The 22,709-nt window shown below is 46.3% G+C and overlaps 1 protein-coding gene across 5 annotated transcripts in view; it reads right to left on the reverse strand.

The window, feature by feature from the left end:
* Nucleotides 1-250: 250 nt before the first annotated feature.
* GALNT14 (polypeptide N-acetylgalactosaminyltransferase 14) overlaps nt 251-22,709 on the reverse strand; it is a 78,389-nt gene continuing 55,930 nt past the window's right edge. For all 5 annotated transcript variants that reach the window (XM_084512557.1, XM_084512556.1, XM_084512558.1 and 2 more), the window contains 11 exons: nt 21,523-21,588; nt 19,691-19,812; nt 16,604-16,691; nt 15,898-15,982; nt 15,021-15,124; nt 11,929-12,055; nt 9,619-9,711; nt 8,232-8,315; nt 7,151-7,295; nt 1,392-1,511; nt 251-819 (listed from right to left, as the gene is read on the reverse strand). In XM_084512557.1, the coding sequence (XP_084368683.1) occupies nt 661-819; nt 1,392-1,511; nt 7,151-7,295; nt 8,232-8,315; nt 9,619-9,711; nt 11,929-12,055; nt 15,021-15,124; nt 15,898-15,982; nt 16,604-16,691; nt 19,691-19,812; nt 21,523-21,588 (1,193 nt within the window). In that variant the 3' untranslated portion in view covers nt 251-660. The remainder of the gene's footprint in view (nt 820-1,391; nt 1,512-7,150; nt 7,296-8,231; nt 8,316-9,618; nt 9,712-11,928; nt 12,056-15,020; nt 15,125-15,897; nt 15,983-16,603; nt 16,692-19,690; nt 19,813-21,522; nt 21,589-22,709) is intronic.

The following is a 22,709-nucleotide window of genomic DNA, read 5'->3' on the forward strand; positions in this document are numbered from 1 at the left end:
TGTTACCCGATGGCTAGATCCTGGCCATAACTATAAATGACTGCCCTGTCTGTGTACATACATGTCCATGGATTGGATACAAATTTGAATGTGCAACAGCCCTACCCATGCTGCCTGCAGAAGACAAATTCAATCACAGCAATAAAAAGTGCAAGGTAATTCAGCATTTTCCACTTGATCTCAGGTGCTGCTTCTTCGCATCCCTCCTCACCTCCTCATGCACCTGCCTCATTCCCCAAAGCTATTGACATGCTTGTTGTTTTTTTTGTTTTTTTTTTTGAGTCCAAGTCTCCTTTTGGTGTCCTTTGTTCTTCTACCTGTGCTCCCAGTGAGATTAATAAATATTGTACACACAGAACTTCTGCAGGGCCCATCACAGGAGCCCCGAGTATCCCTCTAAAACATTTCATTTTGGTTTCTTGCCATCCCTTCTTTTTGAACATTTGACTGCCAACAGACCAATAGCAGCTACATGCTTTGCAATCAACATCCATTGTTCAACCTGCAGCACTGTGTCCTCCTTTTTATTTGAGTGATTCTTCTCCTGTCCCACAGTACACAAGGACCCTGATGGTTTTGCATGTGAGTGCTGTCAGGTGCATCTCAGCTGTGTGTAGCAAGTCTCAGTGCCCGGCCCAGCTGGGTAAGTCCTCAAGCAGGTCAAGACATCACCATGTCCCACCGCTGACTCATGGCTGTGCTCTCGCAAGGATTGATGACAAGCTCTTTGGTATTCTCGTTCGTGTCCCCAGTCATCTCAGTGTCCAAACAGAAGCGTGAAGCTATGTGCTCAATGTGTGACCCAACTTTACTCCATCGCTGCAGACATACAGAAGAGGAGAAACATGAGTGAACAAGCTTCCTCCTCTTTATGTTTTTACTACACTGGTTCAGCATCAAGAGATAGTCATCACTACAACTTCATGACCTGATGCTGGGAAGTACAGGGCTCCTCCAGCCTACATCAAACAGAGCACATGCTGAGCATTTCTCCCATATGAAACACACATTTAAGCTCAGCCTCTGTTTGGCATCAGAAAGTGAGTATATCACTAACAGCTTTTTCCTCAGGTCGCTGGTTCAAATGTCAGCTCAATGATTAAATGCAGAGAAATGTTAGCATCTGCCAGCTGACTGGCAGCCATGTGGACTAAATTGCCAGTTTCACTTTGACTTCTGCAGATAAGTATCCAGATCACCACTTGCACTAATAGACATCCTTACCAACACATTCATTTAAAAGGCAAAGGGCTGAACAGGCCAGAGTCTGTGCTTCCAGACAGACTGTGCTTCCCAGATGATGTCAAAGCACACCAGCAATTCAATGATTCTATATTATGCTGAAAGAAAGAGAACTTCAAAGAAAATGGGGTGTCAAAGAAAAGGCTCACCTGCTTGTTGTCACCTTCTTTGCAAGGTGACAGGAGCACCTGGGAACCAGGGAAAAGGGTGTACACAGACAAGCACAGCTGCTGCTGACGGACTTGGTGGTTGTATGTGTATGTCCATTCCTGCAAAGAGGAATAAAAGAAAGGTGGTGAGAAATCAGGGATGATTCTTGGTATTCCTATATCTGGAAAGCAAACACTTGGGCTTGGATCCTGCCCCCTATGAAACCAACCACAAACCTCATTGACTTCAAGAGACACCAGGACAGGTCACTAGGGATTCTTCAAGCCTGGGGAACCACACTGGAGACTGGCCACCAGCATGATGCAACCCCATTTACTATAAAACTTTGAGCCCTACCCATCAGCCAATTGCTCATCCATTCTGTTATGTATTTATCTAGCTGGACATAATGATACTGTGAGAAATATCATTGAAAGCTTTGCTGAAATCTAAAAAGATTGCATGAACTGGCTTCCCTTGGTCAGCTAGATGCGTGACCTTGTCATAAAAGGAAATTAAGTTAATTAGGCAGTGAACATATGTTGGCTGTGACCAATGACTGCATTGACCTTCAGGTGTTTTCAGTAACTCCCATAATAATCTTCTCCATAATTTTACCAGGCACTGAAGAGAGACCAACAAGCCTGTAATTACCAGGGTCTTCTTTCTTGTCCTTCTTGAAAACTGGAATAACGTTTGCCACCTTCCAGTCAACTGGGACCTCGCCAGATACACAAGACCATTGAAAAAGAATTGAAAGAGGTCTCACAATGAGGGGATTTCTTGACCTCTATAACCTGCTTACTTCACTGAAACACCTCACAGAGGATGGTTCCTCCCATAGGTTCTCTATGCTTTTTTTCCAGGCCAGGCTTTGTTCATGCCATCTCTTTATTCACACTGTCTCAAGGCAGGACCATCCTCTCATTCAACAAAGGTCCATGAGATAGACAGGGTGGTGGTAACCATGTCTCCTAAGCAATTCATCATTAGAAGTGAGGCCTACAAAGCTAAATGTATGCATCAGTTCAGCAGCTGACATTAGATCCTCCCTCTTTGCCCCAGGCTGTCGTGCTACTGTTTTATCTAAACTGAAAGATTTTCAGAAGGCTCTTTATTTCAACAGAATGGCTTTTTATGGAAGCCCGTCCTGCTGAAAATGTTTTATCTAGTTCTAGTTTTTATCTTGTCCCTTTTCAGCCCTACATGAAAGCCTGAGAAAATGATACATAAAATCGAGAAAGTCTGAAAAAAAGGCACTTGAACCACACAGAATCCATGAAAAGCTTTGAGTTAAAATAAAGGCAAATGGCCATACAAATTTTTATCTTACCCTACTTTTTCTCTTATTTGTATTATTTAGAATGAAAATTCCTGCTTTTTTCCCCAGGAGAAACTACTTTATCTTCTAAACCCTGGCACATCAAATACTCCAGTGGCCAGCACAGCAGTAACAATGGCAGAGGCTTGCACCCCAGGGGTTGTGGTGAACTGGGCATCCCCAGGGTCCTCCTAAGAGAGATCTTTAAGGAGCTAACATGCCTCCAGGGCTGCAGGCTGGCCTGTAGATGCCAGCAGGGTTATGAGCTGACCACTGACACCAAGGAAAAACAGACACATGAGGTGAAACTGAGATCAATGTTTCTTGCCTTTTCAAAGATAAAACAGCTTTTGCTGAAATGGTGGTGGAGTGAAGAGGAAGAGGGTGGGCTGGGAAAGCAGAACTACCAGCTGCACACCACAAACAGCAATCCTCTCAATCCCCTTCCTCTGAAGCTTCAGCTAGTACTAACCCGCACCCGAGGCTTGTGATTATTTTTCAAGGATTTAGCATCATTCAAGCAGGCACCTGTCACTGCTACTCAGCATCATTCAGAAATGAGGAAACTATTTTAAAAATGTGACCTTCAGCCTGGCACAGTAGCCTCTCAGCCTAGCAAGGAGCAGCTTGATACAAGCTCAGTGTTATGTGACAGAACAGTACATGCTCCACTGCCAAACAAGAGGTCGGCTGTACCCTAAAGCCAGGGTAGCAGCCAGAGAAAAAAAACATTTCTGAAGAAGCCAGGAACAACTTCACCCCTCATTACTACTTTCTTAACATTAATAGGAAAGAGTTCCCCAGACTGTTAGCGTGTGACTGCATGGGTCATCTAAGGATACCCAAGCACTCCACTCATTGCACTCTGGGGTGCAATGTGGGCTCAGGCACATCTCAGGAGAGGGAAAGAAAAGTCTAAAGGGTTCCTGTGGCAGTCCAGGTGCAGAAGTGACACTGCTGCTGGCCAGCCCACTGCTCTGTCAGCTCAGCCCAGAACAAGCCCTGCCATTTCCTAAATCTTCCCCTCCACAGCAACAGCTCTGCAAGTTTCTTTTTTGAGTCCCAGTGGCCCCAATATGGAAAACATACAAAAACAACTGTATTTTTGCATTTTCTAACCCTCTGTCACTGTGGGTTATGCTGGGAACAACTGTCCCTTATCAATGCTGTCACACTCCCCAGAGAATGCCATTTCTTTGCTAACTTTCTGTCGTCTCCTCAGGGCCAGTTTTGACATACTAGCCACCAAGGATGGCCACTGGTTTGGCACCTTTGGGCTCTCCTGCTAGGCCATACTCAGGCCTCTTCTCTATGACTACTCTACCACAGAGGGGCAGGGGCCACGTTGGCCTCAGTGGTCCTGTGACATAAAGGCTTCTCTGGAGATTTTATGCTGTGAAAAGCTACAGCAAGATGTGACTTCTGTATATTGAAAGTCAAGAATATTGCTTTTCTTACATCTAATATGAAACTAAGCACCATTTGGGACTGCTACATCCTACACAGCCTGGTGATCATAGAATCATAAAATCAGTCAGGTTGGAAAAGACCTCTAAGATCACGTAGTCCAACCTTTAACCTAGTGCTGACAAGTCCATCACTAAACCATGCTACTAAGTTCTACATCTACACATTTCTTGAAAACCTCCAGGGATGGTGACCCAACCACTTTGCAACCTATTCCACTGCCACACATGTCCTTCAGTAAACAAATTTCTCCTAATATCCAACCTAAACCTCCCCTGGCACAACTCGAGGTCACTATCTCTTGTCTTATCACTTGATGCTTGGGATAAGAGTCCTATCCCCACCTCAATTTTACCTTAAGGTAATTGTAAAGTACAGTAAGGTCTCCCCTGAGCCTCCTCTTCTCCAGACCAAACAACCCCTGTTCTCAGCCACTCCTCACAGGACTTGTGCTCCAGGCCCTTCACCAGCTTCGTAGCCCTTCTCTGGACACGCTCCAGGGCCTTGATGTCCTTCTTGTAGTGAGGGGCCCAAAGCTGAACAAAGCACTCGAGGTGCGGCCTCACCAGAGCAGAGTACAGGGGGACAGGACCTCCCTAGTCCTGCTGACCGCTTGTATTTCTGATACAAGTCAGGATGCTGTTGGCCTTCTTGGCCACCTGGGCACACTGCCAACTCATGCTCATTAACCAGTCTCCTTAACAGGCCAAAGTCTGCCCTCTGGACGTCCAGGGTGGCAGTTCTGCTAATCCCCGTCCTTACTTTTCCAAGAGTCAAAAACTCTATTATTATAATCGCTGTGTCCAAGACGACCTCCAACCTTCACATCACCCACAAGTCCTTACTTATTTATGACCAAAAGGTCCAGAGGGGCACCATCCCTAGTTGGCTCACTCTCAGGAAGTTATCTTCCACACACTCTAGAAACCTCCTAGGCCATTTCTTCTCTGTTGTGTTGTATTTCGAGCAGACATCTGGTAAGTTGAAGTCCCCCACAAGAACAAGGGATAGTGATTGCAAGACTTCTCTGAGCTGTTTGTAGAATATTTTGTCTGCCTCTTCAGCCTGGTTAGGCAGTCTATAACAGACACCCACAAGGATTCCTGCCTCCTTGGCCCTTGCCTCTGATTCTTACCCTGTTGTCACCATTATTAATCTCAAGACAATCCAAACATCCCCTAACATGGTGGCTACCCCACCGTATCACCTATCCCTCCTGAAGAGTTTGTATCCATCCATTGCTTGATTATAGCCCGCATGTCATGCCTAAGTTTAAGTAGTCTTGCAACAATTGTACAATTAAAATATAAGCTTCTATCCACAATGAAAATTTAAACACATTACTTCCATCTGGAATGTTCTCTGTGGTTTACAAGTACTACTTCAGAAAGAAACAGAAAGATGAAAGGGATAAAAATGTTCTCTATTCCTGCCTCTTTGTTGAGTGAAGCCATTCGGTGGTCTGGCTGTATTGCATTTTTCTGTTCTGCTGCAGAATTACACTGACCGCACTCCTGGACATGCACAAGAAATGGAGTTGACATCCAGCAGAAAGCAAAAAGCAGCAGAGTCAGAATGTGAAGATGAAAAAGTTCATGGAAAGAAAAATTCTGCAAATTTTCTCCATTGAAGTGTCAAAACATGTTTGATGGGAATAAAACAATCCAACTTGGTGGCATGGCATTTCTCATTGTAATATATCATATAAAATTGGTATCTCAGGAAAGACCAATGCCATTTCATTTTGAAATTTTTCATGCAGTATTTCAAAATATTTCAAAGCAGTATTTTCCATTCTGATTATCCTCCAAAAAAAAAAGATTTTTTAAAATATTCAATTTATTGGAAGTTGCAATTTTCACTGTTTTTTTTTTTTCCTTCAGCAAAGTTGCCCTGCAAAACATGATGACCTGTTCTCATTAGCTCACTTCTCTTGCTGTTTGTGTAAGTCCATATAGCACTAGAAGAAAAAAAAAAATTCTAAAACCTGGAAACCAGGTAAATTTTAAGACCTGTGACTATGTGGCACTTGCAGTTATATTCACTATATTTTTGGAAATGACTAAAATTGAAATAGTCTTTTTTTTTTTTTTTTTTTTAAACCAGACTGTAACATTATTTTATTGACTAAAGGCAGGCATTCAATCACACGTGAAAAAGATGCACATAATGACATACTTTGTTTGCACATTCAGATTAGGGAAATTTTCAGCAACATCTTCAGGTTGGGCCTTATACATGTATCTGGTCTGAATGTTTAACTATGAGGGTTAATACTGTTGCCTAATTAATTATCTTGCGGCACACCAAAAAAAGCAAATGATTGTTATCCTCCCTGCTTTTAAATGGGAAAGGTAAGAGAATGCACTGACATGCCCAAAATCACAAAGGGAGCCTGAGGCAAAGGCAGGTTTTGAAGCTACAGTCCTCAGGGTCCTGCTCCAGTGACTCCACAGTAAGGCACATATGCCAGCTCTCAGCTCTAACATTTCCTAGAATATGCTTTTGAAAACACATGCTGATTCATATAGCTTTTTTTTTTTTTTTTTTTTTGCCTCAGTGAGATTGAAAAAGCAAGATCACCCTCATTAAATTCTCAATAGTTTAATGGGCAATTGAGAGAACGCAGACTATAAAGTTATAAATACCATTGCAATTCAGAGCATTTTGAAAGAAATAAGGCTGAAAGATGAGAGAAAATTATAGTTCTCTTTGTCTTTCTCTGATCTCTGCAGATGGGCAGCAGTAAGAGCTCAGTGCAGACTAGCACAGAGATAAGTGGTCTAGCTTGTACTGGGGCTCTGGCACCAGCCGCTGCTGCTGCCCAGGGCCTCTGCTGAGGCGAGGAGATTAAACCACATGCTCCCTCAGGAAAGGGACTGGCAGCAGGGTAACCTTCTAACAGAACTTTAGCAGACTTCAGAAATCACCTTGAAGCTGCACCAGAGCCTGCATCTCCAGCCTTCTCACCTGTGCTGTTGCTGCTGTCCCTTTGCTGTTGATGCAAGGATTTAAGCTCACGATGGGCAACTCTTGGACTTCAGACTGGTACGACTCCAAGCAACTCTGCCTTTGCCTGATCATCCCGGTCTGATATAGCAATTCCTTGGGAATCCTGTGGGAACAACGTGGAGAGAAAAAAAAAAAAATCATCCCTGCTCCCCCCAGGCATGTAGTGTACTCCCAGGGAGGCTCAGTGGGGTGAGGAGGGTGTTATCATGCCAGTTCACATTCAGGAAATGAGAGGCAAGATCTACTTCAGCATCAAACCACTGCAAGCAGTGCATGGCCAGGGACATTGCAGAAGCAGCACTCACAGATGGATGGTCAGCCTTTATAAGGGGAAAGAATAAATAACTGTGCAAGGCAAATAGAGAAGCAAGGAGCAGACTGTGAGCAGGCTGAAGGTCAGCCTTCAGCTTACAGAAATGGGAAACTTTATAACAAACTGCTGCACAGTTCTGGCATTCCTTTTCAGTGCTACTGCACAATGCCATGCACGGTGAAAAAAAGCCAGAAGATGGCTATAAATCATTCTTACACTGGGACTCCGCACTCAACCATTGCACCAGCAGGTCCCTGGAGGTATCTCCAAAACTTGTGCACCCTTTCTGCTCCTCCTGGCAGCTACTAGGGTAATGGATGCAATGGTTCCTGGAGTACTTTGGTGACTAGAAGGGATCTGCACAAAAGCAGCTGTGGAAGTGCATATAAAACAAAGCACGAGGGTATGAGTAAGGCAGAGTCACCTGAATACAGGTCATAAACTCCTAGCATGGACACTCTAATAACAATGCGGCCTTGTGCCATGGAGAACCATGGCTAAGACTGCTTATGGAAAGCAGGATCACAAATGAACTATGTCACACTGCGAATGAGCAGTGTTTAAAAAAATTCACAAATACACCAAATTTGCCATGCTCTGCTGTAAAGCCCAAGGGAGGAGGTATCGGTGTCTCTGGGTAGGACGGAGGCATGGAGACTGGAGGGGCAGAGAAAATGTCTCTGGCAGCAGGGACAGGGCATCCCCCGGGAAATGTGACATCCATACCGGAGTTCGGGGTAAACGTTCTCCAGGTACCACTTGAAGCTATGGCACTTCAGTCTTTTCCGCAACTCCACTCTGCTCTGGATGCTGGGGAGAGAAAATATGGTGGAGTGACAATGGAGATCGTGAGAGTCAAACCCAAGGCACCAAAACCCAACAGATATGCACAGACAGCAAACACCAGAGCATCAGCAGGGCTATTTCCTGCTGTCTTCTACATAAGCTTGGTCTGTTGCTTTAATCTCTGTGTCTTTTGGAGGTCTCACCTGGTAAAATCCCATGATTTGGCATATTGCCAAATATTGATAACATTGCCATTTTAATGAGGAGTCTGGAGTTTAGAGGATGAAAAGGTTTGTGGAAAATCACAGCCTTTTAAAAATGATTAGTAACAAGTGTGTGCTATCTACTACATGCAATAAAATCAATTAATGGGAAAATTAATCAAAATTAATATATGCTATTATAAGTTACTCTTAGTTTAGAAGTACTACAGAAGGCCTTGATTCACAGGAGCACTTAAATACACCTTTAAATCACTAGAAATTGATCATATGGTGATATACTTCTTTCTTACATTAATCAGGGTTAAACTGCTTAGGTGTCATGCTGTATAGAGTGACATCTCCCTCACTCTAGCTCCTCTTCGGGCCTGCCTCTACCTAGGGAGCTGGTATGACCTCCAGTACCTTCCCTTTGCGTAATTTATCTTCTCTCCACCCTCATTCATATATTGAGCAGGACAGAGTTACTACTTCATCCCACTCTGACAGATGGAAAGAGGATATGAATTCGGTGGAAACAGGGTAATCTCCAAGATTTCAATTTATTTATCCTGGAAATGGAAGAATAGCCAGAATGAATTTCATTTTGGCTTTGAACTCTGCTATGCTCCAAAGGAAACATTCTAAGGAAAGGAAGAGCATATGAAAATGAGAAAATAACACAAACACATAAAATCCGCCTGACATGGGAGATATTTCTGACTGTTCAAATTATGAATAGAAAACTCCATCAATATTAAGCATTTGCTCCTTTCCAGTAAAGCCTTACTAGATCCAAAATCTGATGATTTTCATGACATTCAGCTGCCAGCAAGACCTCTGGACTCTTCCCCCAAATTCAGCTCTGGGACCAGAAGTACTTGTACTAACACTAAGGATAGGACATGGGCAGAGGAGGTTTCTGTTTCCCTCACCATGACTTGGTTTACTCATCTGGACAAAGTAGCATCGCGTATAAACTTCCATTTTATATTGCTGTGCTTGTAGCTTCTGACTGCCATTAGCATTTAATTGAGCGTTATTGCAGAAGCAATGCAGGCAGGTTTCCACTGCAGGGTGACAGCACCCCAAAAACCAACTGCAGCTGGCAGGACACGGGCACTTACTTTCCACAGGGTCTCCCCTGGGCTGCAGGACGGGCTGCATAGTAGTACTGCTTGAATTCATCCATCCACACCTCCGCCGTGCGCTTGGTGTTTCTGAAGGAGGCAACAAAAGGCAAATGAAGCAAAGGAAGCCTCTGAGGGGACACCCATACTTTCTAAAATGCATCAACTATTCCAGCTCCCTCTCCTTCCATCTTCCTTTGTCTTCACCCAAGCCACCTTTGAGCCTGTCCAGCCCTCAATATCAAGTTCTTCCTCCTCCCCATTAGTCCAGGCACCAGACACAAGATGTCACAGCTTGGGCAGGGAATTCACTATCTTCAGCTCAGCTGGATGTTCTGCATCCACCACACTCAGAAGCGTGGCTTCTCTTAAGTGCCATCTCCCAGTGAGGCCAGGGTTTTATTTAGTGGATGGGATGGAGAACTGAAGAGCGGCGCAATATTTACCAAAGACTAAAATCAAGTATTTCATTTGTTTCACTTCTGTAGGGGCTGTCCTGCTTTGCACCCCTGGATTTCACTGGGACAAATCTCTGCACAGGTTTATGAACCTCAGGAGATTTTCAGTTGACTTCAGATAGCTGTAGTTCTCCTTGCAAATTACTTCATTTCTCAGTGCTAATCCTCCCATCTTTGTCTGGTCAGGGTAGTCCTGCCCAAGCCACTGCCTCCCCGAAGAGGATAATCCATGCATGAACCCAGCTTGATGCTGGATCCTGAACTGTGTCTCACACTAAGGAAGTGTGAGGCGATTTGGGAAAAAAAAAAAAAAAAATCATTATCTAGCAGAAAAGGGGATATATTTTTGATAACATCTCTGTTACAGAGATACTATGGAGCATCAGGTTTACAGAAACTGCTTCTCCACCCTGTCTATATACTACATTAAATTTAAACCTGAGAGATACTGTAAGGTTAATCAAAACCCAGCTCCTAATACCTAGGATAAGTTTCTCCAGACTGCTTTTCAATCCCTTGCCAATTTGTAGAGCTTCCCATGCTCTAAGTGCTCTTTTTCAAGAGATGTGTAAGTCACAGTGTCTACATCTGGATATAGCCTTCTCCATAGTTGAGGGTATTTCAGACTGCCTTCCTGTTCTTGGGTTTATGGGAATAATGGGAATAAATGCCAAGGCTTACACCTGGGTGTTGATTCAGGCCTACATAAATTCCACATCCCAGTCTTTTTTGCAGGAACCTTATTTCACTATTAAAAGCAAGAGCCTCCTGTGGTGACTCTCAGATTTGTGCCCTCCTCCTTGATGCCAGCAACACCCTGGGCCCCTCTACACCATCTTTATGAAGTGTCTTCAGTGACCCATCTGAAGAGTTCCCCTCCTGTCCTGCACACTGTGTGGTTGGACATGTTGTGTTAGATATAACCAAGAAGTGTAATTTACACTCCCTCATTTCACTGTCACACGCAAAGCATGAGGAAGCTGCAGAGAGCCCAAGACAGTGGCAGCCCTGCTGCAAGTCCCTAGGCCCTCACAGATTCTGTTGGCTCACTGAAACACCAGGAAATTCGCTCTAAAAGGAACATCTGGCGTGTGAACACATACAAATGCAGTTTATCTGGGAACCAACCCTGCATTAAGTGCCCCCAGTGTCTTCCTCTGTCATTTACTTAAAAGATAACCTTCAGCCTAGCACTCAAAAAAAGGAGAAAATCCTTCCTGACTTTACCAACTGCTCCCGTCATCCTTTCCCCTACCTCACCTGCTTTTTTTCCAGGATATTGGCCCATTTCAGCCACTCACTGCAGTACCCATTTTGGTCCCTGTTCCTGGGTGTAAGGCCAGGTCCCCTTCAGCTGGGATATCCTGGCAGCTCCCAGTTCCTTCCAGTGAGGTGCAGCCCATCACCACTCCTGCTCAGTCACAATGCCCAAAGGCACCAGGAACCATATTTTCTGGTTCTGCTAAGTCCCACTCAGCCCCAAGCTAAGGCTACTGCATACTGATAGACACGGTTGGCATCCTGACTTCAGGCCATTATAAATGTTTTCTTATATCCTTAGCATCTAAAACATTTGTTGTTGCTGTAGCTAGGGCTCAGGGAGCTAAAGGGCTTGTCCCTTCATTTCTGTGGTGATGAAAGGAACCACATTAAGTATTCTACCTCTGTCATATTCTTGACACTATAGAAATCCTAAGGGAGACAGTTGTACTGGCTTGCTTTGGCTCAGGAAATTCATACCCACGGATATGTCACAATTTTTCAACCAGACTTTCCTACTCGCCTCCCTGCAAGCAGCTTGTTTTGCTTCACAAAAACAAAGAACACTCAGCAAATCCAGAACACCCACTTGATGTATGTATTGGCGTTCCCCTCTGGAAAGACATAGGGATGTTTCTTCCGGAAGACATGTCCAACACGGCTGCAGGGGATGATTTCCAGGCTACCTCCACACATCCACACACGGAAAGAGATTTCTACAAGAGAGGCAGCTTCAGCATGTTGTGTTTCTGTCCTACAGCAGGCTGGATCCCAGTATTACCTCTCATTTCATCCTCTGCCACATTAAACCAGGGTAAATCAATTACTAGAGGGGCACAACTCCTGTCAAAGTGCATTTCAAAACTTCTTGTGATCTGTTTAAAGTTCACACACTTGAAACCTGTCTATAGCATGGCAGACCCTATCACACTGGTGAGTGAGACACTAAGTCCCTTTACACGCAGTCCTGCTCACAGCACAGAACCACCCATGCAGCTTTTTAATCATTTCTGCACTGGCCACTTTAGAGCTGTTTCCCTACAAGGGGCTGCCAAGTTCACCAAGAGAGGCCATGAGCTCTGCTTTTTGATGATGGCAGCAGTCATTATCTTTATGAAACTTTATGAACCTTTCTGTCCCCTCGAGCAGGACAACACGCCTGCAGCACAATCCACAATTGACACCAGGGCTCCTGGCAGGGAGCTGGATGAAATCACCAGCTCTGAGGTGGCACAGGCAGGGAGAGCAGCTGCTCTAAGGGGTCTGTCTGGTCCCAGCAGCTGTGAAGATATGAATCTGCAGCTGTATCATCAGACAGTCATGTTTAGACAGAACCAGCATGGAGAAGAAATAAAATAAAAAGGAAAGGCTTCTGCAGCTCTGCGCATCCTGTTTTATGATCTCTTGGCAGCATAGATCTGTATGTCTCTACTCCAAAACCACCAATTCCCTTTCACTGCTCCATCACATTTAATCACAAGAGTCAGGCAGAAGGACACCCATTGTCTTTGCCAGCTTGTGCCCCATGCACCAGCAGCAGGGGCCAGAGAAGGCTGGGGTGGGAAAGTATGGCAGAGAGAAGAAGCATTTCTTTCCAGAATCCCCTTTCCTTCTTCCCTTGCTGTGCTTACAGGCAAAAGCTGCCACAGCCCCATCACTTCTCTAAGTGCTGGGTATGACCAGCATGGATATTGCTTTGTACTTTCCTCTCTGCTGGTATTTCTGCTCGGGCAGGGAGAGAAGCTGTGACACGCTACAACTGATCGGCACCTGATCCTAAGGAAGAGGTGAGCTGGGGTGATTTCCATGTGTTGTGAGCTGGTGCTTGGAGGCAGGGGATGCTAAGGAGCCTGAGCTCCCTGTGTCAGACATCACGCTCCCTGCAGGTCCTGCTCCAGCCCCAGCAGAGGCAATTAAAGCACAGGTTTCAGCAGGCAAGGCTGACCCATGGACCTGTCCATAGGAGCACACAAGCAAGGTCTCCAGACAGAGCTAAACACATCAGGAGGAAGAGAACCCAAGCGCCAAAGGCACAGCATGGGGCCAGCTGACTACAAGGGATGTCTCCTTGTTGGTGGCCTTTTGCAAGCCACGCCAGGAGAGACAGGAGCGGTGTGAGCATGCTGATCAACCTGGCCTCTTGCTGATAGCTCTTCTTACATGCAGGCAGCTCTTCTTGCTTTAGATCCAGTGCTGCTGTTCAATTTCTCTCTGTTCTGTCAGAGACCTTTCAAGAAGCTTTTATGAAATAGAGTGGTGCAGCATCTCCCTGTGCGCTCAGCCAAGCCTGGCCTCCAGCCTCCACAGAGCAGTCTAGGGCAAGGAACCACTTCTGAGAAGGTGTCAGATCTGGGAGGGTTTGAGACAGAGATGCCTGGAGGGTCTCCATAGGATTGAGATGCCTGCAGGGCAGGCTGCTCTGGGCCTATTCATGTCTCAGGAGCAGCCTGTGCTGGCTGCTGTTAGAGAGCAACAAGCGGAGATGGACAGGGGGTCAGAGGCACCATGTCTTCATTTCTAGTTGCCTTCTTACATGCTTTCTTTGGGCCCTTGGCTCAGCAGAGGAGGCGGGAAGGCTGCAGAGCCTGCTTGGTTTCCTCAGTGGAGCAGATGCTTTGGGTCAGACTGGTGGCTAGACACCCACCACAAAGGGAAAGCATGAGGGAGAGCAATCCAACTGAGCAATGAGATACAAATAAATAAAGCATGCTGGAGGAAAAAGGAGTGTGAAGCAAACAACAGTGCCAGGCAGTGGATGGGTTACTGCAAAGTGGCAGCATCTGTTCCTTTGGATGGCTGACAGCACTGCTATGTGTTAAGAAACAAGATTTTGCCTTCCTTGCTAGCCACGGTCCCCAGAGGTACAAACTATTAGAGCCAGATTTGGAACTGCCTCCCTGCCATCAAGTTTCACCTCCTCGTTTCAGAGGCAGTCTATTGCTCTGATGTGCAGCATCACTGCAGCTTCAGAGAGAATAGCCCGGCCTGATCCAGCTCTGCTTGACTCAGGGGACAAGGGACAGACTGCTACCTCTTTCATCTGCCCCATCAAGTTTGCGTGCAGAAGCGTTCCTAATGCCCATCTGCCCTGTGATAACAGGCACAGGTGACTTAATTTAGGTAGACAATCTTTTTCCTACACCCGATGTTGTGGGGGAGAGCCTGACAGCCCTCAGCTGACCAGTAACAGAGGATAAGAAGCCCTGATACCTTGCCATCAGTCTGCAACATGCCAATGGAGCTACTGATGCAGGTACTCTGCAAATTCAGGAGGGCATTGAAGCCTCAATTCATGGCTTTGAAGCGTTATCATTAGACATCAGACATCATGCCTTTGCTTTATCCTTGAGAAAAAATAAGATGAGGAAGGAGTAGGACGGTATGTGTGGTGTGCTCTCGTCTGTTGGTAACACTAAAGATGAAAACTCTGCTGCTCAGGGCATTCCCCTACAGAACACCAAAGTAGCGTGGAAGGCAGGGGGTCCTAAGCACCAGCCACTGCTCAATTCCCACCTGTCATGGCTGCAGAACTCTTACTCACCTGAGACTGCAAGTTGTGAACATAACTGAGGGAAACTGCAGAGCGCTTGAAGCCAAGTGCAAATTGGCATCGTATCCACCTGGCACGACTCAGGAAAAAAACACAACACCGCAAAGGTACAAGGAAGAAGGGTGACTCACCGAAGTTCTCCCCACCCCAGATGTCCATGGCGTTATCGTACTTCCCCAGGTGGTTGAACCAGGCTTTGTTGATCACAAACAGCCCCCCGGCAATGATGGGCGTCCTGCAGGGTTGGGGAGGTAAGAGGGGACACGCTCTCATTCAAATACTGCTGCAGCACCTGCTTGTGCAGAAGAAACTCCTCCCTTCATCACTTCTTCCATCATCGGGACATTATCCATGTATCTCTCTCTTACCAAACAAGGACAACATGTCTCAAAAAGCATCTAAACCTTTCTTTCTGCTGCCTCGGTATTTTGCTGTCAATCATAAATTGCCTGGCACTTAATGACTGGCTAATGCACCTGTCAGCATAACTCCTACAAGCCCAAAGTTCACAGCCCTGATTGTAGGCTTCAGCATCGAAAATGCACTTAATGCTTGGGGGTTATTCGCATGATGGTACTCACACAGGCTTTTTTTTGCCTGGAGCCAGCCTATTAAGAGCACCATTCTGTGGAGGAGGAGAGGGCAGAGCCAACACAGACGGGCTTTTTAAAAGTGATCACTAGCTGTGTGATCTTTATTTCAAAATAGGGCTATTTTTCATTCCTTGAATTAGGTAAGAAAAGCTGCACTGAGGTGGCACTTGTGGGAGGGGAGGGCAGACCCAGAGGACAGCCAGTGAAAGCTCTTGTTAACGCCAGCATCCTCAGGACAAGCAGTGCTTTTCCCTGTAAGCTTCCTGGGACCCTGAGCACCCCAGCACTGGGCCTCCTCCATGCCATCCATCCCAGCACTTCGTGGCTGGGGATACAGGCACCAGGGCTCAGCTTGAGACAAGCTGCCTGTCCTGCCCCACGTTCCTTAGGTGCCTCTTTTCCCCTCCAGACTTACTTAATGGGTTTGGTAGGATCAAGTCGTTTGGCTTTCTGCTCTGGGGAAAGCTGCTCCCATTTGAAATGAAGGCTCCAATCAAAACCTAAAACCAAAGTAGAGAAGTACCATGGGGAAATAAGAAATGGGTATGGATTGGGAGGAAATGTAATCCCTCAGGCTACAGAATCTATGTTGGATGAAATATCTTCTCCACTTTTAAATGACTCAGGCCAATGGAGATAAAACTCTTGGGAGACTAGTCAAATGACTAATGCATTTCATACTGCATATGAAAGAGAAACAGCACATCGCATTACCATTGCAAAGCCAAGCACTCCAAAATCAGGGAAAGTCAGAATTAAAGCTGCAGACGAAACCTTGCCCTTGTAAGGTTTCCTTGTCTTCCCCCCGTGCACACAGATACACTCTCATGGATACTGCACGCTACAAATGGCACAGGCACACTAATAAACTCTAGAGTTGCGTGCACTATTTGATGTCTGGACATCCCCAGTCTCCTCAGCAGCCAGGCTTTCAGTGCTGCAAAGGGTGGCTTTGACACAACCCTATATCCTAATTGGTTGCTTTTCCCATTGTAGCAAACACCAGTCCTCACGCCACACTTGTCTATCTCTAAGCCAGCCTTAAAAGAGCCCAGGGAGCACTAGCACCTTGGGCTGGTACACGCTCACACTACAGGATGGGGCCCATGGTGCTCACTCACCACCTCTGAGGTCCGAGGAAGCTGCCACATAGGCAAAAGTGTCCAAGTTGATGATGTCAATGACGGGGCTGACCACCCGGGTTGGATCCTGGCAAGCAGAAACAGAATGACCCATGACTCCAGCTCACACCATTCAGCAACTGACCAAGGGATGGCTCAAACTCCTGGATCCATCAAGCAGGGGGAACTTCCATGTTGTTTGTGCTTCTCATGGACAAGTGCCCATCACTGTCTCCTCCTCTGCTGTCACATCAGTTCAGCTTGGGAATTAGCAGGAGCAGCACCAAAGGGCAGAGGAGCCCAGGGACATGCCACCAAGAGAGGCAGGACAGGTGAACACCTGGGTGAAGGACTGTGCACTGCTGGACCAAACTTGCTCCCCCTCCTGACTCTTGGTTTACCCACAGACTCCCCCCTCCTCAGACTAGGTGTGTGCTCAGCGCCCAACTTGGCAGCAAAACCTCAGCTGGATGCAAACCTCTGTCTGCCTTCTACACATTCATCAGGGTATTCCCCTTTCACCTCCCTTAAATGCATTTAATAGAATTTCAAAACTCAAACAACAAATAGGCATTTGAAATGACAGAGTGAAAACACGGCTGGTTAAGTAGTGCCACCACATTTTCAATACACTAATTAGGGGGTACAGTTATAGATTAGCCAAAGGTGTGAAAGGGTTAAAACAAAAAGAGCCAAGTTGTTTTAAATAGTTGGTGGTGATTTGATTAACATCTTGTTATGGGCAAAGGGATTATACAAACAATTATGAACAAAAACAGGAGGAAGAGACTCTGACAGCTTTTGCTGGTCTCTTATCTCCCTTTTCCTTTTCAAAAATCCCAAACTCCAATTATAGCTCAAACTTCAAGATTTCACCCTCGCCAGATGAAATCTTTTTTCACAGGCGTGAGGAGAAAAGCATCTGAGAGCACACAGTCTTCCTCTCCCGCTCTGAAATGGTTTTGTTTCAGAAATTCCTCCTAACAAGAAAGTACTTGAGAGCAGCTAGAGGAAGCAGCAACCGAATGCCACAAGCTGTGCTGCTGAGTTGGACGAGAGCTCAGGTTTTCCAAATAAGCATTACAAAACTTTGGTATTTCTGTAATTTTCTGGTGAGTCAGGAACCTCATCACGGCTCTACGCAAGTCAAACAACCCACTAAAACAGCAAGGCCTGCTGTACCCATGCACTGCGTCCAGAAACTCCACCCCAGTGAGGAGCCACTCGTAGCCAACAGCGATGAGATCTTCAAGGCATTTGGTGATGCCCTCTCCAGCCACGTGCCAACACAGATCCTGGTGCCAAAGGGTGGTCCCCACCCCAGTGAGGACACTCTGTCCATCTTGCTGGTTCCTGACCAACACACATCTCAGCCAAAAAAAAACACTTTAGCTGCCCCCCCCCTACTCCAGGACAGCACCAAATTGTGTGGGGCTGGAAGTGGGAGGTCATCATCCACTGCTTCATCCCACCAGCATTAGCAAATGCAATTTTGGGGGCAAGCTCATTGATTCATGACATAAAACCACCGTACACTCAATTAGAGTTTTAGAATGTTATTCAGTCAAAATGTGACATTAATGGCTTTTGATATATTTGTTCCCTAAGTAAAAACAGCATGTGCCCACACACTCACAAACATATTTTTGCAAAACAGGCACCACTGCTGTGGCTCCTTTGGACGTGCACCATCCTGGGCACAGCTCCGTGGACCCGCACAGTGGGCACACACCTCTCCATCACCCTACCTTTTCATTCTCTCTCGGTCTCTTTCTCTCTCTCTCGCACAGCCTGAAGGTGGCAGCAGTAACATTTCTTACAGCTCATTGATCAAAATGTTAACCCCGACAGAAAGGATAGGTACAGTGGGGCTGGGCAGGAGGAAACTAAGCACCTGCTGCCCCCGTCCTGCTGCATTTGCAAGCAGTTAAACATCAAACGAGCAGGACGAAAAGGAAGCAAAGTGCATTTTCAGAAACACTTCCTGAGCTGCCTCTCAGATCCACAATGCCATCACTGCTGCCACAACGCATCAAAACTTTCGTAGGGATTCTGCACGTGGCATCCACATTCAGCCACCCCACAGGCATTGAATGTGGGGCACATTCCCAGAGCTGTGTCAGCAAGCAGCTCTGCCTGCTTTCGAATGGGGTTTCACAGCTCACATTCTCGTAATTCCACAGGAGCTGCAACTGATAACACAGAAATACCACTTTTATTACATTATTATTTAAAGGCAGCACCGTGGGCCAACCTTCAGGCCAAGGCTGGGACCCCTCCGGTGCTCTGGGTGCCAGCAGCACCAACTCCCATTGCCCACCAAGAGGTCCTAACCTGGTGCTGCCTAGGTTTTTCCAGAACCCAATGCCTTGGCTTCTTTCCTTGCTTTACCTCTTTGCTCCTCAGCTGCCCCTATTTCAACATAATTCACCAGTTCTAAAATTAGTGAGTAACAAATACCAGCAGTCAGGAGCAAAAGGTGGAGCAGCAGTGGGGGAATGAGGTAGAGCAAAGGGAACGTGCATCCACACCGGGCACCCTCTGCCATCCCCCCAGGTCACCAGCACAGGACTCCTGCTAACTCAAGTGACAAGGCGCTGCTGAGAGCCTCCGTGCACATGTCAGGCCAGCATTTACACCAGTGAAAGGTGAGTGTCATTGTCTGCTCTGAAATCAGCAGAATTTAAATCCTATTAAATCAATTTATTAGTGGTTAATTTGCATGAAATTAAATTCGGCCCCTATTCAAGGAGGCATCACTCCTTTAAATCATCGGCACTGAGCATTTTATATAAGCCTAATTAAAAAGTCTGCTGGAGCACTGCCCGGTTATTCCCCTTTCAATGCTCAACTCACGCTTGCCAAGTTACAGCCCTACTGCCCCAGGAGACACTTTGTCCCACTGGACCACACTCTCTCCCACTTGCCTGCTGGATGGAAGACCTGAAAAAGACACTTTGCACCCCAAAAGATCATCGCTTTCTTATGCAGATGCCTGCGTGTGGTTGGTCACCCAACGGTGGTGAAGGCTGTTGGGACAAAAGAGGGGATGAACATCAGCAGCACATCCCCTAAGGGAGCACTCACCTCTTTAATCCGCTGCAGAAGTGGAAGCAGCCAGTCCTTATTCACCTCACAGTGACTGTCTAGGAAGGTCAGGACTCCTGCTTGTGCCACATCTGCCCCTTGGATTCGGGACCGGATCAGACCTGCTCCAGGAAACACCCCATCAGCTGCCACCCAGGTGTCTCGGTAATATCCCCCTGCAGCTTTTCAGGGGCTCCTTGCACACCCCATGGTCTTTGACCGACCTAAATCCCATTCAGATAAAACATGGTTCAGGTTCATCACCTCCTTCCCAGCACTGCAAGCCATGCCAACTGTTTTCCAAGGTCACCAAAGCAAATAAATGGCTCTACCTAGATTAATGATTTATGGCACCTCTGACAACCCTTAATTTGTGTGGTTATTTCCTCTGTTACCTTCTGTGGCAAAAACAGGACTCAAAATGCTTACTTTGCAGGTAATACATCAAACACAGATGCAACATGTTAGATGCTAGCAGCATTCACAATGCCCCCAGAAGACAGAAGGGAACTTAAACACATTTCACCTGTCCATCACCACATACACTTGCATGGGGTGAAGCCAGTTCCTCACTAAGACCACAGCTTCCAGTGTTCCCAGTCTCCGAATGGAATCCCAACAGCTCTTAGCAGAGAGTTGAGGTTGGAAGCATTTGGGGCCAGAGTTACACCTTTCTTGGCCTGCCAGCTTGGGAACTGCTGACCTGCAGCTCAACAGGAACATATTTTCTACCAAGCAAAGGCGGTCGGGTCTCCAGGTGCTAAGAGCCTGCTTGGCTCATCAGGGCCCTGGAGGTAAATATAGGGTTCTTAGGAGCTGGGGAGGGACTGCTACAGGAGTTGGAGAGAGAAAAATGAACAAAGACTGAGGTCATAGGAAATTGATTATTGTCCCATGGACTTCAGCAAGATCACTGCTCCTAAAGATGTTCTGTGGGAAACCATCGATTTATACAAGAGTCAACTGGCTTTCCATCACTCCGGCCTGCATCCAATTCTCAAGTGAACTGCAATGTAAGGAGGCAGTCCACTGGACACACAGGAGGATACACAGGATGCTCAAGGGAAGAAGAATGAAGAAGAAACAGATGTAATGCAAGATAGCAGCAAATACAAAGAGATATAAGGGTGGCAAGAAGCACGCCATGCAGAAGGAGAGCCATCATGCAGAAGGAGGTCACTGACTTTCATATCAAAATTTCCTAAAGTGCTGTCTCCCCAGCCCAACACACGCCCTGATGCATGACTTTGTTTTTCAGTATGGGAAAACTTTTTCTGGTTTTGTTTGCCTAATACTGCAAAGCAGGACTTGAAAATACCCATTCAGACTATAGGGCTGAATGGCAAAATGTCTTAAAAGTTTGCAAGCAGTAGCCCAAAAGGGTGTGTGTGTATATATATATATATATATATATATATATATATATATATAAAGCCCGTCTTAATCTTTAAAATATAATTAATTGCATTAAAAAAAAAATTGAGTAGCAGCAAGAGCAATTCTCATTTCTTTCATTAGAGCAAACATATTTAAAAAGAAAACCTAAGGCTTTGTTTTGCCCATTCTAATTTTACGGCTTATAAACTACAGCTGAGCTGCCTTGGCTGTATTAATAGACCCAACTTTTTGGGGGAGAGAGGGTAGAATCCATTTAAGTTCCCAGCCCTCTATCACGTCCCCCTTTATCTGTACTTTACCAGTGCTTTATTTATCGGTGCACTCCACCCACAGGAACCACTGGCCCCCTCCCTGCCACCCACTCCATCACTCTCACACCTCCCAAAATCCATGTTCCCCACCACCCATATGGGCCCAGGGCACCTGGCTCTTACCTTCACGCTGTCTGTTCCGCAGGCATTTCACCTTGGGCAGCTTCGCCAACAAGCGGCAGTCGTCAGCTTTGGAAGCACAGAGGAAATCCATGTCACCTAGCAGCACTCAGGCAGACACAGAAGTAGTCCAGGGAAAAATTTGCAGTGGGGAGGAGACCCTGCTGTGGGGTGACCGGTTAGGTGGTGCACGGTGGTCTTAGCCCTCAGCTTATCAGGACAGACAGAGCAGCAGTTATCACAAAAGTGGTGTAAACCCAGGGCATTTACACCAGGGATAGTTGAATTGCACTATAAAGTCAGTGCTGAAGAGTTCTGTTCTTTTGCACATTAATGCAAATGACAATTTGGGGTAACTGCAGAGCATCATAAGCCTGTGGTGGGGCAGGAGGCTCCTGAGGTGACCTGCATCAACGCTCCTAGCCTGACTTTCCCTCAGCAAGCAGGAGGAGGACAGAGCACAAGCTGAGCTGGATTCATTGGTGCTGGATGCATTGGCAAGTACATCCAGCACAGCCCCTTTTCCTCCATATGCCTATCCTGCCACCTCTGCAGCCTTAAGTGCATGCTCCTCTGACCCGATCCCCCCTTTCAGTCCCTGCCTGCACATGCTCCTCTGAACATATTCATCCTGGTTCAGCAATCTTTGCTTATAGACACATCATCATTCAGTATTTCCCCACAACTTATATGTGGAGCTGAGGTTATCTGTGTGCACCAGAGGAGTAAAGGTGGCAGAAGTTTGCTACATATACATGATGGAAAGTTGCTGGGAATAGCAGGAACCTGTGAGCTTGTGCCATCTGTGTGCAGAACAACTGCATCCCACTGAATAAAAGGTCAAAAAGTTGGGCTCGATGATCCTTGTGGGTCCCCTCCAACTCAGGATACTCTAAGGGGCTGACAGATGTGAGAAGAGACACCACTGGGACTGAGATAAAAGCACCAATTGCTTGGAGTGCGTTGCAGGGAAAAGCTGACCATATGTTTACACCATATTATGCAAATGTATGTATTTTATGTAAATGTATGCAGAATATATTCCAGGAGGCTCAGACTATCACAAGAAAGAAGAAGGGGCCAGATGTAAGACAGCTGAGAACTGCTGATTTTGAGCAGCCAAGAGTTCCCAGACTTGCCTCGCCTGGCCTCCAGTGCACTGGAGTGGCTCTGAAGCTCACTGCAATCAC

The sequence above is a fragment of the Aythya ferina genome (genome assembly GCF_964211825.1).
Source record: "Aythya ferina genome assembly, chromosome: 3".
NCBI classification, from domain to species: Eukaryota; Metazoa; Chordata; class Aves; order Anseriformes; family Anatidae; genus Aythya; species Aythya ferina.